Source organism: Megalops cyprinoides, chromosome 13 (genome assembly GCF_013368585.1).
Source record: "Megalops cyprinoides isolate fMegCyp1 chromosome 13, fMegCyp1.pri, whole genome shotgun sequence".
Lineage (NCBI taxonomy): Eukaryota > Metazoa > Chordata > Actinopteri > Elopiformes > Megalopidae > Megalops > Megalops cyprinoides.
The window spans coordinates 24,770,370-24,790,666 of NC_050595.1; the positions used below are offsets into that span (position 1 = coordinate 24,770,370).

The following is a 20,297-nucleotide window of genomic DNA, read 5'->3' on the forward strand; positions in this document are numbered from 1 at the left end:
CGGCAGGAACCCTTCTAGTGTGCAACATTAAACAAATTGTCAGCAGTGATACGGAGCAGGGCTTGTGCCCTGTAAGGTTGCTGGTTTGATTCTCAGGTGGGTGACTTCTGATGTAGGGCTGGGAAGCGTTCTTCACCTGAATTGCCCCAGTAAATATCCCACTGTACAAATGAATAACATACAAAAGTGGCAAGCTGTGTACGTCGCTCTGGATAAGCATTGCAATTTCAAGGCCATGGCAAAAATGCCTTTTTATTGACAAATGATCCTGAAGTATTTCTCCCCCAAACAGAGTTAAGCCTCAAAAAGAATAGCGGCTCCCCCACCGGGCTTAGTGACAAACAAACTCTGTTTTTCCAGAGCTGCGCGGCGAGCGTCGGGCCGGTAATATGACTCCCGCACTTTCAGGAGGAAGGAGTCCAGCCTGTCCGCGGGCACCATGGACACCACGCAGCCGCCCCAGCCTGCTCCGGTCAGCCGAGAGCCCGCGGCACCCGACCGTCTGCACAGAGAGGGGACACATGTCAGGCAGCGTGATAACGGGGCACTCGAATTAAATTTTTGAAGTTAACCATCTGGCAGGCACTTCTGTGGTAGGGATGCAAAAGTGCGTCTAATAAAGGCATACACACAACACTACGTACAGAAAATGACTCAAGTGCATCTGAACATGTTTTAATTCACAGTGATGTGTGAACTGGTGCTGTCTTGGACACAAAGGCATTCTTCTGTTTGTGGTAATAGCACAAGTTAATAAGGCATACTCTTAAATGAAACTCATTTTCAAGGATGTGACACTCCTTGTTTTTTTGTCAGTTATTCAGCAAGAAATGAGGGAAACGCAAGGTAACTTTCATAAAAACAAGGCTGCTCCCAAAGCTTTCTAGTGACTGTCAGGGGCATGTGCACGTCTCTGTATGACCGGGGCTCGCACCTTCTTGTGTTCTATGTCCTCACGACATTTCACTGTACTTACAAAAGAGACTTACAGAGGATTTGTCGAAAGGGGCTGAGCCAAAGTTCAGACACCTGAGAGACCTGAACGTAATCACAACTTTTAAGTGACCCCGCATGTGGGCCACATTGTGAGCACTGCTATCTAGAGGACTAGAGATTACAGAAATCCTCCATTTCCTTTGGGAAATATCAGTACACATGCCAGTAAACACTAGAACTGGCTCACGGATTCTGGAATGCTGTTAAGCTCCTTGAATCACTCTTCATAATGCTGGAAAAAGTGACTGCCTTGTTTGGACAGAGATTTATGAGTTTCTTTTGAGACAAAGACTTATTTCCTTTTCTTCTTAAGGAGGTTTCGTCACAGCCAGCTTGGAGGGTTCATATACACCTCGGTGATAACAGAATGACCATTTATCATGATGGTATCTAAATGTTTACCTGGTTACAATCTATTTTATTCCTTCCATTCTCATGCACAGCCCTGACTCATACGGTTAAAAAACCATTTCCCTTATCTTCTACTCTTCTCTTGCACTGTTTCAGCGAAAGTTCACGGAAAAGACTCGGCCGGCCTAGCGGAGGAAGCCTGTCAAAACAAACGGATTCCTGGACTTCCCGCCACCTCCGGTGAGCGGAGGCGCTGGCGTTGCCCGCCGTGTTTGCTCGGACGATGGCGACGGATCGGTTTTTAATCGTGGGCGGACTCACAGGCACGCGTCCACCAGCTGGTCCAGCTCCGGGCAGCTGCACTCGTACAGGTCCCTGCAGCTGGCGTGGCTCTCCCGCATCAGCTCCCCGAGCCGCCGCACGGCGCCGTCCGCCGCCCGCTCGCACACCGCCCTGAACTGCAGCACCCGCGCCGCCTCGCCGTACACGTGCTTGGCGCGCTGGTACAGCTTGAAGTGCGTCACTGCGGCAGAGGAGACAGCGGGTTCAGGGGGGGTGGCAGTATCATGCGGTGGTAAGGAGCGGGGCTCCTGACCCAGATGGTTGCCGTTTTCCTCCCGTGGAGGGTCACTGCTGTTGTACCTTTGGGTGGGGCATTTAACCTGAACTGCCTCAGTCAATACCCAGCTGTATACATGGATTACATGTAAAAACTGTAAAGTTGTGTAAGGCATACTGGATGAGAGGATCTGCTAAGCTGTAAAGAGTGTGCAAGGGTACAGTGAGTTTGACAATATACATTCCAATATCACTGATCATACAACACACGTGACACTCCTTTCTGAGGGTCCTAAGGTTAGAGTATTGTCACCCTTGCTCAAAGCACCCCTACTGCAATGCCCCTCCTCTGGATGACCTTCACACCCAAAGTACCCAGATGTGCCGATGTGTTAAAGCTGCTGAAGCTGACACAATGGATGTAGACTTTTGGTTGGTTGTGCCCTTTGCTGCAAGACTACAGGGCCTTTGATCAGACATGAGACCACATCCTGGAGATCCCTGTTGCTAATCAGCTTATCGGTTGGGTGTAATTTATGTATGACATTCAGCTCCATGTGTTCAGTAGCAGACAAGTCGTGACCACATACATCCACGCAACTCTGCATATATCTGTGGATCTCCTGTGATCCGGAGATATTTACGATGCCGTTTTTACAGAGGCCTGTCTGAGAGGGGCCGGGGCAATCCCGAACCTCCCTGCCAAGCGTCCGTCTGCCCCGCAGCGGCGGTCATATATCTACAGCCATGGGAGATGGAGCAAGAGTGTGCGTGTTGCGAGAGGCCCCTTGCGTTTCGGCTCAGAAACGGCCTTCATCTTTGACATGGCGTCAAGCTAAAGAGGTGGGAGGGGGGTAGTCAATTGATGTCAGGTTCAGAGTTTAAACTCTTTAAGTGTTTCATTAAAACAGTTCTTAGCCTTGAAATGGCCTACCTGGGTAGGCATAACTTCACTGAGAGGACTGGGAATATGTGCAGCAGGTGGTGATGTCGTGTGTGTGTGGGGGTGTGGGGGGGTTGCCGTGGCAGCACGGGTGAACAGATTTGCTAGATCAAGCTTGCGGAGGTGTATGCACGCAAGAAGAATGGCTGCAGGGTAAAGGAAATAGCCTTTTTAATCAATTATGTCCAAGGCCTTTCTATTTTATAACTATAAGGTGCACTGCAGTCTAAATGTAAAAAAGCAACACAACAATTTTTTTACCCCAGAGAAATTACATGTGTTTTAGTTTAAGTCTGAACCTCTCCACCTTTTGGGACTATTTTCAAGGGCCAGTTTAAAAGCTACAAAACCCTCCAAAACCCTCCAAAACCAGTCCATACTTCTATACAGTTAACAAACAGTATTACCATTTGCTACATAATGTAGAATGATTGGATGACACATTAGAAATAACTTTATACCCATTCTGATTTCTATTGCTAACCTTAATAAACAGATTTAAAACCAACAGATAAGGCTTTCTTTAAAGGAGAAATAAAAGTTAAGTAAGTAAAATGTTTTTTGTAAAGCAGACCTGTGAGAGCATGTCTTCTACTGTCGGCATGCTTTTTCAGTTAGGGGAAACAGTGAGACTTTGCCCAGCACTAAAGGAGAATCACAGTGTGGAAGGGCAGCGAATTGGGTAAACAGTTGAAAACCAAATGGAAGGATAGCATGCGTTTATGGCTTGTTCGCCCCAAACGGGACAGAGTAGGGCCCGCTTCACAATGTGCTTTCACTCAAGGCATATCTGGAGTTGCGTGAGAGATTTCCATATCTCACACACTCTTGTAAATCACAATTGAACAGTAGTAACTCAAAGAATGAACTCAAAACACGTCTGTTTTCAATTTCGGTGCGAACGGCCTGCCAAGACTGGGACTGATTCACAGACCACCCTTTGGTAAGAGCAAGCCTTTACTGGCCAGATCACCTCAGAATACTCCAGAATCTGGGCTGCCCTGCTCACATTATACATTAACGGCCAGGCTGAGACTCCAGCTGCTGCCTCCCTGCCTTCACAAATCGCTCGAGGCAGAGGTTGCCCTTAAGTGCTGATCTAGGAACAGATCCCCAAACCCCAATTCTAACCTTAGCCATTAAGAGCTAAACGACAAAACTGCTCCTAGATCAGCACTTATGAGCAACTTCTGCCTGGTTCCCACAAATCAGGCCTTATAATTTTATTTATATGTTTTATTTTAATTTTTTTACTTTACAATCATACTGAATACACAAATGTGCCATTCTAGATTGCCTGTGATTGATAGACAGCAATTTATTTCTGGTTGTAAGGGTAAGGGATTTTCCTGTTTAATATGTAGACTAAATCCTTAGTGCTTATTAATAGCAGTTATACAGCACTCAGCGGACTCATTTTACTAAACTACTTAAGGGGGAAAGGGAGGAAATGCTAATTTTATGCTATTGTTGTTGCACAGTGCTGCTATTTGTAATAATAGCACCACTTACAGTACAACTGAAAATAAAAAGATAAATTAAAAGCTGGAAAATATTACTTTTCCCAAGCCATTTTAATCACTTTCATCTTCTCACTTTGACAACCTCTATATTAAAGCCTATTAACTCACAACAGATTGAAGCAGTTTTTTGTTTCAGACTAGCCTGCTAGCCAGTTCAGATGATGGGTATTTAATGTTTTGTTGCTGTCATGGAACATTCTTTTTGTAACTGGCACCTACTGCAGGATTCTTTCATATCGTGAGACTACATCAATTGCGCGGTGGAAGATTGCCTGCATCGGTACTACTGTGCATGTAGCCTCATTAAAGGCATTAATCTGTAAATAGCTCTGGGTAAGACCCTCCGTTGAATGACAGAATGTTGCCGTCCATTCATTCATTTCTGAAAACACAAATGATGCTACATGCAAACAAACTAAAATTTATGGCCCCCTGACATTAAGATCTTGGCAAAATTACTCCGAAGTTCTTTACATAAAGATGTCATTAGAATTTGTGTAACCCTTAATCACACTTTGCTCCTGCAAGTGTTATACAATGGTTGTATAAAATGATTTTTGCAGTAATATTTACCTGTAATCAGAACATGAACGTGTAATAGCTTATTACCCTGAAACCTGTGAATACTATAAGGGTCCTGTGGTCCCGTCTCTCACTCTGAGCACCCCAAGGTGACCATGCTGTGTTCGTTTGAATCTGAGGCAGTCCAAACTGGCAGTCCAGTATTGTGCTGGAAAAGTTGCCTTTTTGCCGCAGAGAACACAGGAATCTTGCTCTCAGCACTTACTTTAATCACCTTGAAAGTGGAAGCTTCATGTGACGTGACCCTGAAGGTGACCGTACTTTGATGTGCATGCCATTGGCCATGCGGTTTTATTATTAAACATTCTTCAGCAGTCATGTCTCCTCTGCAAATGGCCGATGCCAGCGGAGAGGCAGGATATGCACTCCGCAATACTTATTCAGCCTGAAACAAATTATAGTAAACATCTCCAAGTAAAAACAGAAAAGTGCTAGCCCGGTTATGAAAGAGGAAAGCATTTTCAGGTCGTTTTGAAATGTCTTACAACGCATTATCACGACATCGGAACATCTCATTTAGAAATCCCTGTGACTGGACTCTGCTGGATCACCAGCGGGCCTACGATGGGACCGTGGAGAACGTGAAGACGGGTCATGATGCTTGGAATGGAACTGAGAAGATGGAGGTGGAGGGGACCACTCACCGTGCTGTGTGTTGGGACTCAGAATGTCACTGCAGAGGCTTTCGAGGGTGATGCCCAGGCGCTGACAGATTTCCTCCCGGCTGTACGGCTCCGGGTGTAGCACCTCCTCCACGATCTGCGCCATCTCCTCCAGCGAGGCCGCTAGCTCTGCCTGCACCTCGCCCAGCTTCAGCAGCCTGCTCCAGTCCAGGCCTCTGCTCTTGGCCAGCAGCTGAATGAGTGCACATTCCTTTAGGCTTTGTGTCATTCCGCTTGCTGCCATCTGTATTTGTTCCAACGAACTGTGACGAATGTCCCCGCCTGCCACCCAACGTTTTCATTTACGGCAGAGCCATCGTTAGCGTGTCACACGCAGCCACACTTTCGGGAACACTCTGTGGCACACAGCACCCCTGAGGACTTCGGCAGCTTTTCTGTGCTGGTTTCAGGAAGTGCGAGGACATCCAGAACCCAGTACGCCTGAGTGATATTTGACAACTAACTATTACTTGCTTACCCTCGTGCCAGTTTCTAATTTCTTGTATAGTCTTGGGCCATGTCAGCTCCTAAAACGGCTCTTTGAATCTCTGAAAAATTCTGTAGCTGAGTTTTCTGCCCAATCAGTAGAAAGAGCACATTCCTGGGAGATAAAGCACAGTCGACTTTGTTCTTTCAGCAGTTGCTGTCTATTATACAGATGACAAACACCAGACTAACGTGAGTAAATTCAGCCCACTCTACTGCATGAAAATGGCAAAGAACATCACAAGTCAAACCTATACCACAAGCACTAGGCCTACAATAAAATTTTTGGATTTAGGATAGTTACAGGTAGTTGCGGCTAGTTACTGTTTCAACATACAACATACAAATTAACCTTTTTAGTACCACTGTTGCAAGTCTATTACTAAGAAATGCTTTCTCTTCACTCTACTTTAGATTTCATGAAACAGGTGCTTTTCTAATTTGTGTGATACATTCTCGATGTACACATTCTGTGAAGACTTTGCACCATGTTAAGTGCATTAGCAGGGACGTTAGCTACATTAGTTATGGTTTACTAATTGATAGCACATGTCGGCCCCGGTGAATTTCTGCTGAACACTTGAGGGGAGTCAAAACAGAACTCCAGCTGTAGCCCAGACGAGTGCGTAAAATCACAGGCTGTGGGATGATGACAGAGGAACATGAATGCTTTTGTGTGTGCGACTCTCTGACAGGTCGCCCTGCTCAAGATGCTAAAATATTGGAGCTGTAATGGCCTCCCTGGTTTTGGCTTGAGAGATTGTCAGAGGATTGCACGCAACACCGGGACCTGTTGCATGTGAAACAGTGCGGAAAAGACAAACAACAGCTGCTTAATAATATTGGTACCAGGTTAGCCTATTAACACCTTAAAGTTAGAGTTCCAGCAGATATCCTGTTGATGGCTTTGTTTCCAGAGTGATATGAAATGCGAAAGCATTAAACTTTGGGGGGGGATGAGTCTTATATCAGCATGCTCATCACTGATGTTGCTCTAAACTAGTAATTATTCTGCAGACGTCTTCCATGACAACATAATACTTTAAATATGGAATGCCATCACTACACAACAGCATAAAGAAGACCCAGGGTTATACAAGGGCCCTAAAATCAACAAATACATTGCAGTTAAGCATCACGCACTGAAGCTGAAAACCTCATCGTTCCATTTTAAAAAACCCAGGATGTAGAAAATCATCCACAAAACATATAAAGAATATATCTAAAAAAGTATTATGAATGTGTCCAAGTAACAAGTAAACAAATAAGCTATACTAATGAAAAGTTAGTATCTACTGTCAATAAATAAATGAATATACATTAAGAAAGTAAAATTTTTGATTTTATTAAACATATTATATCATATATAAAAACCTGTTTAATATATCTTAGAAATATCACTGTTTTGTGACTGCCTTACATTAAAACAGCCTGTTCCACAACACAAGGCACGCACATTTATGCAGTTTACTACAATAATATGAATCTAACATGAAAAAGCGTGACATAAAATATTCAGAATCTGTATAATCAGCTTACTTTTGGACTAAGTGGGAACAGAGAGTGGTGAACCTTTGTTTTTCTTTACATTTGCAAGTTTGGCACAGGTTCAGGCCACCTTGAAGAATCTGAAAATCATTATCCACTGCTCATGGTCAAAAGAGCAGCAAATATAGGATATCACATAGCAGAGGCTGACATCAAGAAAGAGGATCCTGGGAGGGAAAAAAAAGGGGTAGAGACAAGATTTCGTGCAAGAGTCTCGGGCCGAGCCTAACAGACCTGCAGTGTGCCTGGCTTCTGCTTAAACCTTTCAATTACAAACAGCTTCGATGTCACTCACACGGACATGTTTGGTAACTGCGAGGGAAAATAAAGGGCATCTTTCTAGAATGACGTAATTGGGAGCAGATTTTCGGGGGGTGGGGGAGACGGCGTACCTTTGTGGCTATCCGGCACTCCACAACCCTGATGTTGAAGTGAGACGTGGCTGCCTTGTTCATTTCCACACAACAGTTGGCAATCACGAACACGGCCTCATCTGGGAGCTTCGCGTCTGTCGCCCGCAGAGGGTTGAACTCTATAAGCTTTGCCTGAAAGACGCAAGATCAACGCATACGGCTGATAATGCATACTACACACTGCAGTTGGTATTCTTATGATGCAACATCTTTACTTTGATTGAATCTGTCACCACTGTTCCAATTCAAGAGCCTGTCTTATGTAGATGAATACATACAGTTCCTTCCTCTGCCAAGAAGGAGATGGACTGGTCCATGCCACCTCCTTCTGTGCCAATGTAGCGTTCACTGCGGGCACAGGTCTCAGCAAGTACCACCTTAAAGAGAGAAAGAACAAAAGATACGAGGGCGACCCATAAAGTGTTCCTCAAATTAATCAGAATCACACAAATGAACTACTTCAGTGTCTGGGGCAGTATGTTGAGTTACACTATATGGACAAAAGTATTCGGACGCCTGACCATTACATTGTAATGACATTGTATTCAAATACGTATACTTTAATATGGAGTTGGTCTCCCTTTTGCAGCTATAACAGCTTCCACTCTTCTTGTAAGGCTTTCCACAAGATTTTGGAGTGTTTCTGTGGGAATTTGTGCCCATTCATTCTGTAGAGCATTTATAAGGTCAGACACTGATGTTGGATGAGAAGGCCTGGCTCGCAATCTCCGTTCCAGTTCATCCCAAAGGTGCTCAATGGGGTTGAGGTCAGGGCTCTGTGCGGGCCAGTCAAGTTCTTCCACCCCGAACTCATCAAACCATGTCTTCATAGTCCTTGCTTTGTGCACTGGGGCACAGTCATGTTGGAATAGAAAAGGGCCTTCCCCAAACTGTTGCCACAAAGTTGGAAGCATAGCATTGTCCAAAATGTCTTGGTATGCTGAAGAATTAAGATTGCCCTTCACTGAAGATAAGGGCCTAGCCCAAACCCTGAAAAACAGGTGTGGCCAAATACTTTTGTCCATATAGTGTATATCTTGTGTAAAGTAGGATTTTTGTGTAAATCTTTGGTATCACTATAAGAAGCACAGGTGTGACATATTTTTGGGAGTACAATGAGCTCCAACAATCGTGTGGAAGTCTGTGTCCATATTCTCACAGGAGAAGCAATCTGTAATACTCAGTCACAGCACAATGCACTGACACCCAACTAAAGTGTGATTATCAAACACATATGCCAGCATGCCACAAGCACAGAACAGAGAGCTGTGATGACTGAGCTGTCTCTCACTTTCTTTCTGTTCATTCCCTCCTCCAAGGTGGGCTTATCAGACACACATCACAGCATGCTGTGAGCTGTGTTTGACAGCAGCTGAATGCTCTGGTGTGGAGGCTTACTAGCACCTTCTCTTGTGAACTTGGTTAAGCTTAAAGCAAGGACGACAGGGTATAGCTGATTTCTCGTTCTCTCCCTCTCTCTCCCTCTCTATGTCCACCCTTCTCACCCCCACAATCTCTCTCATTCTGTATCCCTTTCACTATCTACCCACTCACTCTTTTTCTCACCTTCTCTTTCTATCCCTGTTTTTCTCTGTAGATCTCTCTCTCTTTCTGTCCCTCTCTTCCTCTGTCAGATGTCAGATAGCTAAGACCTGCTTGTGTGCATTCAGCTCTCTCCATCAGTGCAGACCCCACAGCAGGAAAGCTCGCAGTATGGAGGAGCTTCTCTGGGGCAAACGTCCAGGTATCTGCCACTTAAACCCCCACCCCCCAGCCCACCTGCTACCACCATACCCTAAGCAGTCAGGAGTCGTCACATCACAAATGGTGGACTTTTATGATCCGTGGGTACACAAACATAGAGTGTAAAGAACTGTGCTATTTTTGTACCCTTTAATAGAAAAGTACATATTGGTATTTTATGGGGAAAAAAAAACAAAACATTTGGCAGCTGTTACATTTTATATAAAATTCCTTCAACTGGATCATTTCCAAATGATCTTTCTGCAGACATCAATGAAATCTGTCCTTTCCAAGTGAGACAGTTGTATGCCATTTTAAACCCAATTCACCTGCTATTGCCATGATGTAATACTGCCCTGCTTGCACACAATCACGATAGGTTTTAAGCAGTTCATACTCAGATAATTGTAGCTCTTTATTTTGCTTCGCACCATTTAAACCATTAAATTGCACACAAAACTGAGATCCACAATGTAACGCTGTTCAAGTGCCTCCCTGCTTAGCACCAGCAGGGTGGAATAAGGTCTGACAACCAAATCAGGAGAAGCAAGTATGAGATAACTATGGAAAGTTTTTAAGAGGGATTTTTTTATTGTAGCAAACGTCCACCTGCGTGCTCCACATAGTTGTCTGCGGCATTTAGAGAACCAAATCGAATCGCATGCAGACTTCAGCATTCAGGTATTGAAAAAATCCTCCGCCCTACGCACGCAGAGGAGGAAAAGGCAACACGGTCTCGTTACACTGTACACAACGCTAATTAACAGTCCCATCTGCTTACGGTTTGCATGCTAAGTTGCAATTTGCTGCGTTTCACATATGTTTTATATGGCAGTGGCACCGGCTCGCAGCTGCAGTGGGGACGCGTTAGTTGAGCTTTATCTGGATGTCAGCGCGACCGCAAGCCGGGGCCCGATGGTTATCAGCCCCTCAACTCTCTCGAACCCCGGTCCCCCTGTCTGAAGCACGGCAGATGAAGGTCTCTGATGACCACACAAATAGCCCAACGGTTCCTTTCCCCCGGCTCACGCTGGCGAGTAAACACAGCCGACTTAAAAACCGGTTAATCACGCTGGAATTCCTGCGAGGGCGGGAAAGGTGCCCAGAAACTTTGGTAAGACCTCTCCACAGCCGCTTTATAAATCTTTACAGATTGTAAAAGTCTGTAATTCTATTTTAGGTTACTGCTCGGGAGTTTCTCTCTGACCCCGATTCCCTTTTTTTTCTTGTTCAGACCGTCACTGAAGAGCGCGCCCTCGTAAAAACGTGAGATCGTCAATTCAAACAGACAGCTGATCTGAATGCGCATCAAATGCGACACAGACTCACGAGTCCCAAAACCACTGTAAAAGCCGATGATCAAATACTCTGCAACTTCATTTGCCTTGGCGATGTGTTGCCTCTTATTTTCCCAGCATAGTCTGACTTGTATGTATATCTAATCATGTTTTATCATTCTCCGTTTTGGGGAATTTGTGTCTAAATACCCTATGATAATTAACGGAGGACTGAGATAAACCGTTATCTCTGAAAAAGAATGCTACAGTATCTTCCCATCACAGTCCCTTGTGCAGCTGATGGTTTCACAACTTTAACCCTCAGTGGGCACAGGCGAATACTAAAAATCCAGAGTTCCAGTCAATTTCTTTCTGCTTGAGGAAAAACCTGTCCGGAGTGTGTGGTAGGGAGCCGAGACCCCGATTTGCCTGCATGCCCCATTACTGTGTTGCCTTATAAAGTGCACAGCGAACACAAGGCCTCCTGTTGACAAATCATTCAGTTGGAATTTCCAAACATTTGTCTCGAAACAAACCCGGAGTAACGTTCCAGCGCAAACTTGTGCGCCATTTATTTTCTCATGAAAAAATAAACCCGTAACAGAAACAAACCATCGAGGATAAAACAAACACCGAGAACGGCCAAGACGTCGTGAAGCCGAGATTACTGGACTTGTGAGCGTGATGGTAGCTCATAAAAAACAAAGACACTCAAAGGGGTCGGATACCGCCAGAGTTATTGAACTTTGCTTAATATTTGTCTGCTCCGTCAAAACGGAATGCTATCAACGCTTCATCGATCAATTAAATGATACAAATATAACGATATTGCTTAAAATATATGTTAAAAATATATCCACTATTTGTTTAAGTAATCCCTAATCAAATAAATTGTGGTTCAGTGTGATTTAATGTATCTCGGATATCACCATGACACATAAATATTTGGATGATAAATGTCATGGGCAATTTGCTATGTGAGTACATACATTACAGCGGCCTGTCAAAACTATCATACAGTCTATTATGCATTGGGTAGATCTGTTCAGTTTTTTAACTACTGCGAGTTATTTGTCAATGTATCCACTTCACAGTCCTTGTTCAGGAAACCTGCCTCTCACAACAGTAAAAAGGAAAACAGTACTTTCAAAAAATGAGCCTGCAATTAAGATGCATTGCTGGATCCCAGCCAAATAATTGCTTTCTGTAGTCATGCTCAAATCTCTGCCATATGCTTGAGCTACGCTGCTAATAGACTATAATTTGTGTAACAATATTTGTTTTATTACACTTTGCACAAATCTTGCCCTTGCAAACATTTTCCAACTGGGTAAAAATCCTGACATTGAAAAGGGCACGTCTACACAGAGGTCAGCTCTGCCCGGGTCAACACACTTCACATGCAGAAAACTCAGGCAGACAGGCAAACCGATGCTATTGCCATAGGACGCCCAGCTAAACTGTTTTTGCAGCACTGCTGACCGCGATGTCTTCCACTGAAATGGATACGACAACTGTGGATGAGGAGGAATCCGGAGCAGTATTGTCTGAGTAACATTCTTGGTGGTGGTTGTTTTCCGATGGCCCACTTTGTTGATACCAATCTGAAAACATTTTTTAAGATTGTTTAAGTATTTTATTTGCAGTCCGAGATGTCCATGGAGTTTGTAAAGCAAGCTTATGGGAATACCCACAGTTTTTTTTTTTGTTTTGAACCTGTGCCGGGTAAAATGCTTTTTTCCCCCTCTCTTCATGAAGATGGACTGTCTTGCTTTGAGAGGACCTTCACATTGTTTCTGTTGTCACTTTTTTTCCCAACTAAATGACCCAGAGGAAAAAGGGCAGCTTTCCTGAAATCAATATACACCACGACAGTGAATGAATACATCTGTCTGCACTTTGATGCGCTGTATATTTTTCTCCAGCAAAACATTCAGAGCTTTCACAATGCCTCACAGTGCTTTAAGGTTTCAGGCTCACTAAGACAAGATCAGGGACATAAAAGGATATTAGAGCCCTCTGCCTATTAACTTTACTTGTTTTACCGTTTTTTTTCCAAGCAATGGAAAAATACAATTTGTAACCAGCTTCCCGCAAGGGGAACGGGCGGGGGGGGGGGGGGGGAGGGGGGGAACACAGACCTCACCGAAGACAGACCACCAGGCTACAATGCTTGGTGAATTCCTCCGGTACCTCTGGAGTAAACATTGCTGTAATGGACTGAGCTTTCCGTTGTTGCTCACCGCTCACCCGGGCGAGCCCACAGTTCACAGTGGGACTTCAGGTTCGGCAGAGGCCTTTGATGGACGCCGATCCCACCCATCGTTTAGACGCTAGCTGCATTATCACAGATTCACTCCATTCCTCCACTGCGTCTGTCCACCCCCCCCCCCCCCCCCCCCCCAGGTGTTCCTCCAGCTCAGAGTGCTGCCCGGTTGGTCTGAAACCGTACCCTCACCCCCCAACCCCCTTCCTGTTCTTGAGTGGTTGTAATGAGCGCTCGTCTCTGTATGGAAGGGGTGGGGTGGGCGGACACGCGTTAATTGCCGAGGTCAAACAGCCAGGGCCGATGTGCTGGTGTGCAGGAACGAGGCCAAGGGCCCCGCGCCCCTGTCCTTCCCTGCAGACTGACCTCGCCATGCTGCTGCCGTGAGGCGAAAACCGCGAAAGCACTCAGTAACGTCAATAAAAACCTGACACAAATTAACGGCAATCTGGTCCGCAGTGTGTTGCCTGGCTGGCTTCATGCTAATGTGCTAACCCCTACCCAAGTGGCCCCCTGCAGACCTGACGAGAGGAGGCACAAAAGACAAAAGTCCACTCTGAAGCGTGGCCGGTATAGGGCTTTTCAGACTGACAAAGCAAAGCGAAAAGCCTTCAACAACCTGTTTCTCTCGAGCAGAGTTACGGCTTGACACCGCAAAGCATTCCTCCATGGATGGTACAGCCTCTATCCGTTTCCTGCCCAGGACTTGATTGATTGTGGATGCCACTGCACTCTTCCTCAGGCTCAGAGCAGCATCATGTGGTCTATTGGGCTGTGGCAGATATAAAACCCTTCAAAGTACTCTGTAGTTAATTAGCCATAATTATGGATAATCCAGAGTAAGCCCTAATTATTTTCAATGAAATTCACATTTTTATCTCTTTTGTTTTAATTATGAACATATCATCTCATTTCCAGAGCATGGTATTTATGTTACAGTACATTACTCACGGGATAATTCTGGGGACTGCGGTATGGGTTCTGACATCATGGGACACACAGTGTTGCATCTCTGGTGTGCTTCTATTTTCTACATGCATATTTTTAATGGTAGAAAATGTGAAAAATGTTATGTAAGCTGAACCTTTTTATCATTATTTTGGGAAGAATGTTGCTTCCAGGAATTGTGATTTTCGTACAGGGGCAATCCTTGCGTTCCAGGAAAAGATTGCCTCTGCGACCTTGACCTGATGCATGAATCACCCAAGGTCACCAAAAACAGATAACGGGTCGAATCACTGTTTTGATGTCAGGCTGCTTGCAGATAGGCAAAGCCTGGAGCTACACTACAGCGAAGTAACCTATATAAATACAAAAAAACCATCCCTCGATCACATGGTCTGGGTTATGACCTGAGATGTGCACTTAACATCTGCTTTCATTTTTACCAGCTCTTGGGTAGAAAAAGAAAAAAGAAAAAAAAAAAACCTAAAATGAAAACAAAACGGCTTGATGCTGTTAACTAGCCACCCTAATGTCAGCACAAAATCAAAACAATGGCTTTGTCACATACTGTTATCTGGATGCGCCGTTTACTTTGGCAAACTGAAGGTCTCATTGTGGCGTTTTGTTTACCACAGCTGCGTCTTTGAAAACTATTGCGCCCAAACTCAGCAAAACAAAACAATGACATAGCTCGGCGGTGGCTTGCCTTTGCCTCTCAGCACACTGCTTAATTCCGTTCTGAAAAATAATGTGGAAATGTGGATACAATTGTTAATGCCAATTCATTTCCCCCAATAAAGGGGACAGCAGCAGAAGAGAGGCCTAGTTTGAAAAGGTGCCTTTAGCTGAAAGAAAACATGAGAAAACTTGAAAAAAAGCTGATTTTTACCAGATAGCCCCTAAAAGGCGGACGGTTTTTCTACTGAGAGGACTCTTCCTCCCCTGCTCCCCGGGGGTCTAATGAGCAACAGTGCACCGTTGCGTCGGCAGTCTGGTGCGAGTGGAACAGGCCGCAACCCCGGGTCAGTGGGGCAGCAGGCGCGGATCTGCGCCTCCCTGAGGCTCACTCCCCAGCTCCCCCCCTTCTCTTCCCTCTGCAAACCCACACGACGCAGCAGCCACCCCCCCCTCACAGACACACACACACACTCACACAGGCAGGCCTGCCAATGTGTGTGCGCACTTGCGTGCGACGGTGTGGGTGTGCGTGCATGTTCGGCTACGCGTGTGAGTTCCCCTGGCCTTGGAGCCCGGCGCGGAGCGCAATAACAGCCCGGGCGGACCCAAATTGGTGTGTGTAAAGTGGTGCACGCTCCTGCGCTGTAAAAAATGTTTAGTCACGCATTCTCCACAGGTGGAGGGGAGGCCGAGCGCGCGGCTGGCCCGGCGCGGAGATAACCCCGGGGCCGAGCGCCACCCCGAGCCCACCGCCGGGGACGCTGCCTTCCGTGAGCGCCTAAGTGAAAAACACATTTGGAGAGATATAAAAAGCGAGTAACAGGCTGTGAAAAGTACACAGCGGCCCCCCTGCCAAATGCCATGCTGGAAACTTATAAAAGGCTCTGGTAATGTTTAAGAAACTGTCAAAAACAAGATTACATTAACTGTGTTACGGTCATTAGGTTGTGCATAAAACGGTTTTTGGCAACACAAAATTAAACGGCAGATAAATCCTTGTGTATACATTCTTGACAGGGGAGCAATATTAATATGCAAAGTTTTTTATGAAATGAATCACGGACGGCTCTGCCGCCTCTAACACTTTAAAGTCCAGCTCGGCAATGTTTACGACTCCACAAACATAGCTGTCGGGAATTGGGAGCCGGACTGCAGGTCCTCGCAGATGGCGGATGAGCACAGGAGCAGTGTGATCAGTCACGGCCATGTCAGCGAAAGACCAAACTCCAAATGTACGAGAACACGGGCTGATTAATCCAAGCAGATGATATCTTTGGTGAGGAATGGTACAGCTGAATATTGGCATCCTGGTGATGCCTCCAGCTAATTCCAAAACCAGGGTGGAGCCTTACATCCCTGACCTCTAGAGGGGTTCAGTTTGTCAGTAACAAGGCAGAGCCACAGATATTCTAGTGGTTAAAACGCTGCAAACTGTAATTACGTTCTTCCCCGCGAACATGCTGACATCACATGCAAGCTCTTGCGATGACAGTCCATGACAAAGTGGAGGTGGAGCTGTAAGTGGAAATTACAGAGCAACCGTGATTAATCAGAAAGTATACTGTGAATTGCGCGAGCAATCTGTCTGCAGCAATTGTGCAATTGTCTGTGTCGTCCTATTCCAGTAATGTAACTGTAACAGTAACAAAATTAAAACAGAATGATGTGTGGTTGGCACATGGTGTGCTATTGTCAAAATAGGATGGCATACAAATAACATGCATGTAAAAAAAAAACAAACAAAAACAAAACAAACCAAAAACCACTGCTTCCTGAATTGGGACAGCATCCTCCAGGTAGTTTTTGCATAGATTGTGACTCCTTCACCTGGCTGTGTTGGAACTGCATCAGTAGTTGTGACAAGAAACTGAAACCAGCCTGGGCAATTGCCAACTAGACCATAGTAGACAGCCACCAACTGGCCTGGTTTTTTCCATGTAGATCTCTGCTCTCAGCTGTGAGCCAAAGCTTCACCTTCCTCGTTCTGGCTGTTCGCCACCCATTCCATCTGGTGTCCTTCAAGACGTCATCCTCAACCACAAGGTTTTTATGTGTGTGAGAGAGAGAGACTGTGAGTGAGTATGTGTGAGTGTGTAAGTGACTGGGGAAGTTAGAGAGACTGTGACTGTGTATGAGTGAGTGGGTGACTTAGTAAGGTAGAGACGTACAGACAGAATAAGCTTGCAAGTATATGTGTGTCTGCGGGACGGTGTTACCTTTGACAAAGACTTGCGGTTGGCCTCAACAGTGAGGAGACCTGCGCAGCACACCAGGGCGCTGGAGCTGGACAGGCCGGAGCTGGCAGGCACCGTCCCGTCGACCACGCACCGCATCCCGGCCAGGGCGCTTAGGCCCAGGTGCTCCTGGGGGGTCAGAGCACCATGCTGTTAATGGGCAGGTGATGGACACCAACGCATTGTGTGCCAATGATGGTAGAGATGGAACATAGACTTACTGCCAATGTGACTAATGTAATAGCACATGGACAGTACATTAATGTCTGCGTTTTGATGTATTTTATATTTTAATACCTCATGGATAATCCCTTTCTATCTCTCTCTCTCTCTCTCTCTCTCTCTCACACACACACACACGCACACACACACACACTCACACACGCAATGCCGTGACAATGGGATTATTACTTTATACAGCTGTTTTTATGTGTCTTCCATCACATTTTTCCGCTCCTTAGGTGTTGAATTCTGTGGAATGAAAAAATCTTACACACATATAATAAAAACACTTGAACCAAGCGTGCTGAAAATAATTGATGTGTGATTTTATGATACCTCTGTCTTTTACAATAAAAAGCAGCGCACAGGTTTCAAGCATCTTGCGTAAACCTTGGAGGCCATAATCTGAGAAAACTAACTTCTTCTGCAATAAAATCTTTTACTGACTATGATCTAAAACTGCCTTTCCAGCAAGTGAAACAGATTATGGGCTAAATTGAGACTGCTGCCAATACCATTTCTTGCAGTGTGGCAGCCAAAGTTGTTTAAAAAACATTTGAGGAATATATTTAAACTGAACCTGATCCACGGGGTTGACTCAGATCTGAATTGAGCTTTCAGACTTATCACGCAATGTTTGTAAAGAGTATACTCCGATTTCTGAGAAAAAAAAAGAACTCTGCCAAGTTTTGCTCTAGTTGTATCCCAATAGGCTTACATGTTCAAATTAATATAAACAGATTATCCCACTGGACCCTATCAGAACTAGACATATTATTATAGTCTGCTGTACTTCACGATATTTTCAGCCAACCTTCCCCTCCCTGTTTAAAACAGGCTCTGATGATCTAATGACTAACTTAATATCAAAGATCTTATCACTATTTTTTTTCAGATTTTTCATATTTTTGATTGCCAATATTTGCGTTGCATATTGTGTAAACATGACTATGGTTCAGCCAGTGTTCTAGGTAAAAGGGCTGACATTGTATTAATTATTTATTTCCTTTTTATTGAAAGTCAGAAGTTTTACATTAAGTGAACTGAACTTAAGTAACTACTAATTTGCTCAGGGGACAACCAATACAGGCATGTTCCCTGAAATATTCAACCAAATGATATTCAGCAAATTGTCATCAGATTGTTTCAGTACTTTTGATAATATTTCAAAGTAAATGATAAAATTGTTTGGTTTTATCTCTAATCCCTCTTCCTTCAACACAAATTATATGATTATAAACACCTCAGGAAACATTTATTGCAGTTACTTTATCTGCAAAAGGACAAAGCATATTAGCTCAGCATATTAAGGTAAGATTACAATGTCTGTGTGACACACTAACAGTTATATATACATTTAAATGAAAGAATACATTTAATTAAATTGTGAAAGTACTGTTAAATTAATTAAATTGTGAAAGTACTGTTAAACTGATTTTGAATGAAAATGTGTTAGCAAGAATTTTTTTAAAATTTGAAATACAACAGATTCTGTGGTACAACTGCAAGTTGCCTCAGAAAGGTTTCACTTTAAATGTATTTCTCACCTGTACTCCTTTAACTCCACAAAGAAAATAATATTGCCATTGGGGGTTTGCTCTGTCAATCTTGATGTCTCCGGTAGATACGGTGAAATCACTGCAAAGCAGCGCAAAGATTCTTTATACATGATGTAACAGCGCCACCTTCTGGTTGATGTTGTCATCATCGGCAATTTTATGCTTATCCGTGACCACGTGAGTTGGTACTCCCTAGTTATGAATCATGATTTATGCTGAAGCAACCATTTTTCTTTGGGAATAAGAGCGCCAGTGGATAATACATTTTAAATAGTTTTAAGTTACAAGTCTTACGTGTATTGGGGATTTGTATTTGCCAGCTGTATGTCTTGAGTCTCGTTCACTGAGACTGCAGCAAGAATATTTTGCTCAATTGCCATCGGAAGAACAGCATACCCACAGTAGTCAATGTGCTCCCCTTACAACAGAATAAAGACATTGGTTAGACACTAATTAAAGACGAATCGATTTTCATAATACGAGCTACTTACAACAGAAAAAAAAATGTCTAAAAAACATTTAGACACGAAACAAATATTATTATCTGAAAAAATGGCATAAGAAAGTTAGCAACAAGTCAATACCAACATTGAGGGAACTTGAGTGAAAATTACCAATTAAATTCACGCGTCCAGGAGCACATGCATAAAACAGAGGTACTTCGCCGAACTTCTGGATAAATATTTCTTTCAATTTCTGCAACCTAAAAAGAATTAGACACATAAAACCAGCCACGTGTATAGTAGGTACATTCAGTTAAGTAATGATTCTTTTTTTAACGTGGTAAGGTGATTATGATGAACCTTAGCAATTGACAACTGAGCCATGTTTTTTTTTTTTTTCTACCACAATAGTTAAAAAATCATTCCCTTATTGGGGACAACAAACTATTGCTATCACTTTTTGATAACATCTATACCAAAAATAATACCAAGATATAAATATGTAATATAGTCTCAGAGCTGGTGTATCTTATTTTGTTTTTTTTTCCCCAAACAGACAGCATATACTGCCCACATATGCAGTACATTCGCGTCACCTTCTTACTTAGATATATATTAGTCTCTAAGTAACTAACTTTGGCTGACTAGTTTTAAACTCACCTTTCATTAAGATGAACCTGCAACTTTGGCGAATGTGCAGACATTATGCGTTGCTTGAGGAACACAATTTCTAAATGAAGAGGAGCTTATATTTGCTTTTGTTAAGCTACAAGAACAGAAAATGCTTAAATCGTCCTGTCACTGCATCAGCTGACTGTCACTCCACAATTACGGAAATTGTAACCAAACACGGAAGGGAAATCCTGTT

At 44.0% G+C, this 20,297-nt stretch overlaps 1 protein-coding gene across 1 annotated transcript; it reads right to left on the reverse strand.

Moving 5' to 3' along the window:
- Window positions 1-20,221, reverse strand: galk2 (galactokinase 2). The gene is made up of 10 exons (XM_036544397.1): window positions 20,090-20,221; window positions 19,601-19,689; window positions 19,281-19,404; window positions 18,975-19,065; window positions 17,188-17,334; window positions 8,341-8,439; window positions 8,042-8,194; window positions 5,598-5,808; window positions 1,669-1,870; window positions 1-502 (listed from the first exon to the last, which is right to left on the reverse strand). The coding sequence occupies exons 1-10, from the start codon at window positions 20,131-20,133 to the stop codon at window positions 295-297; spliced, it is 1,368 nt and encodes a 455-aa protein (XP_036400290.1). The 5' UTR covers window positions 20,134-20,221; the 3' UTR covers window positions 1-294.
- Window positions 20,222-20,297: the final 76 nt, after the last annotated feature.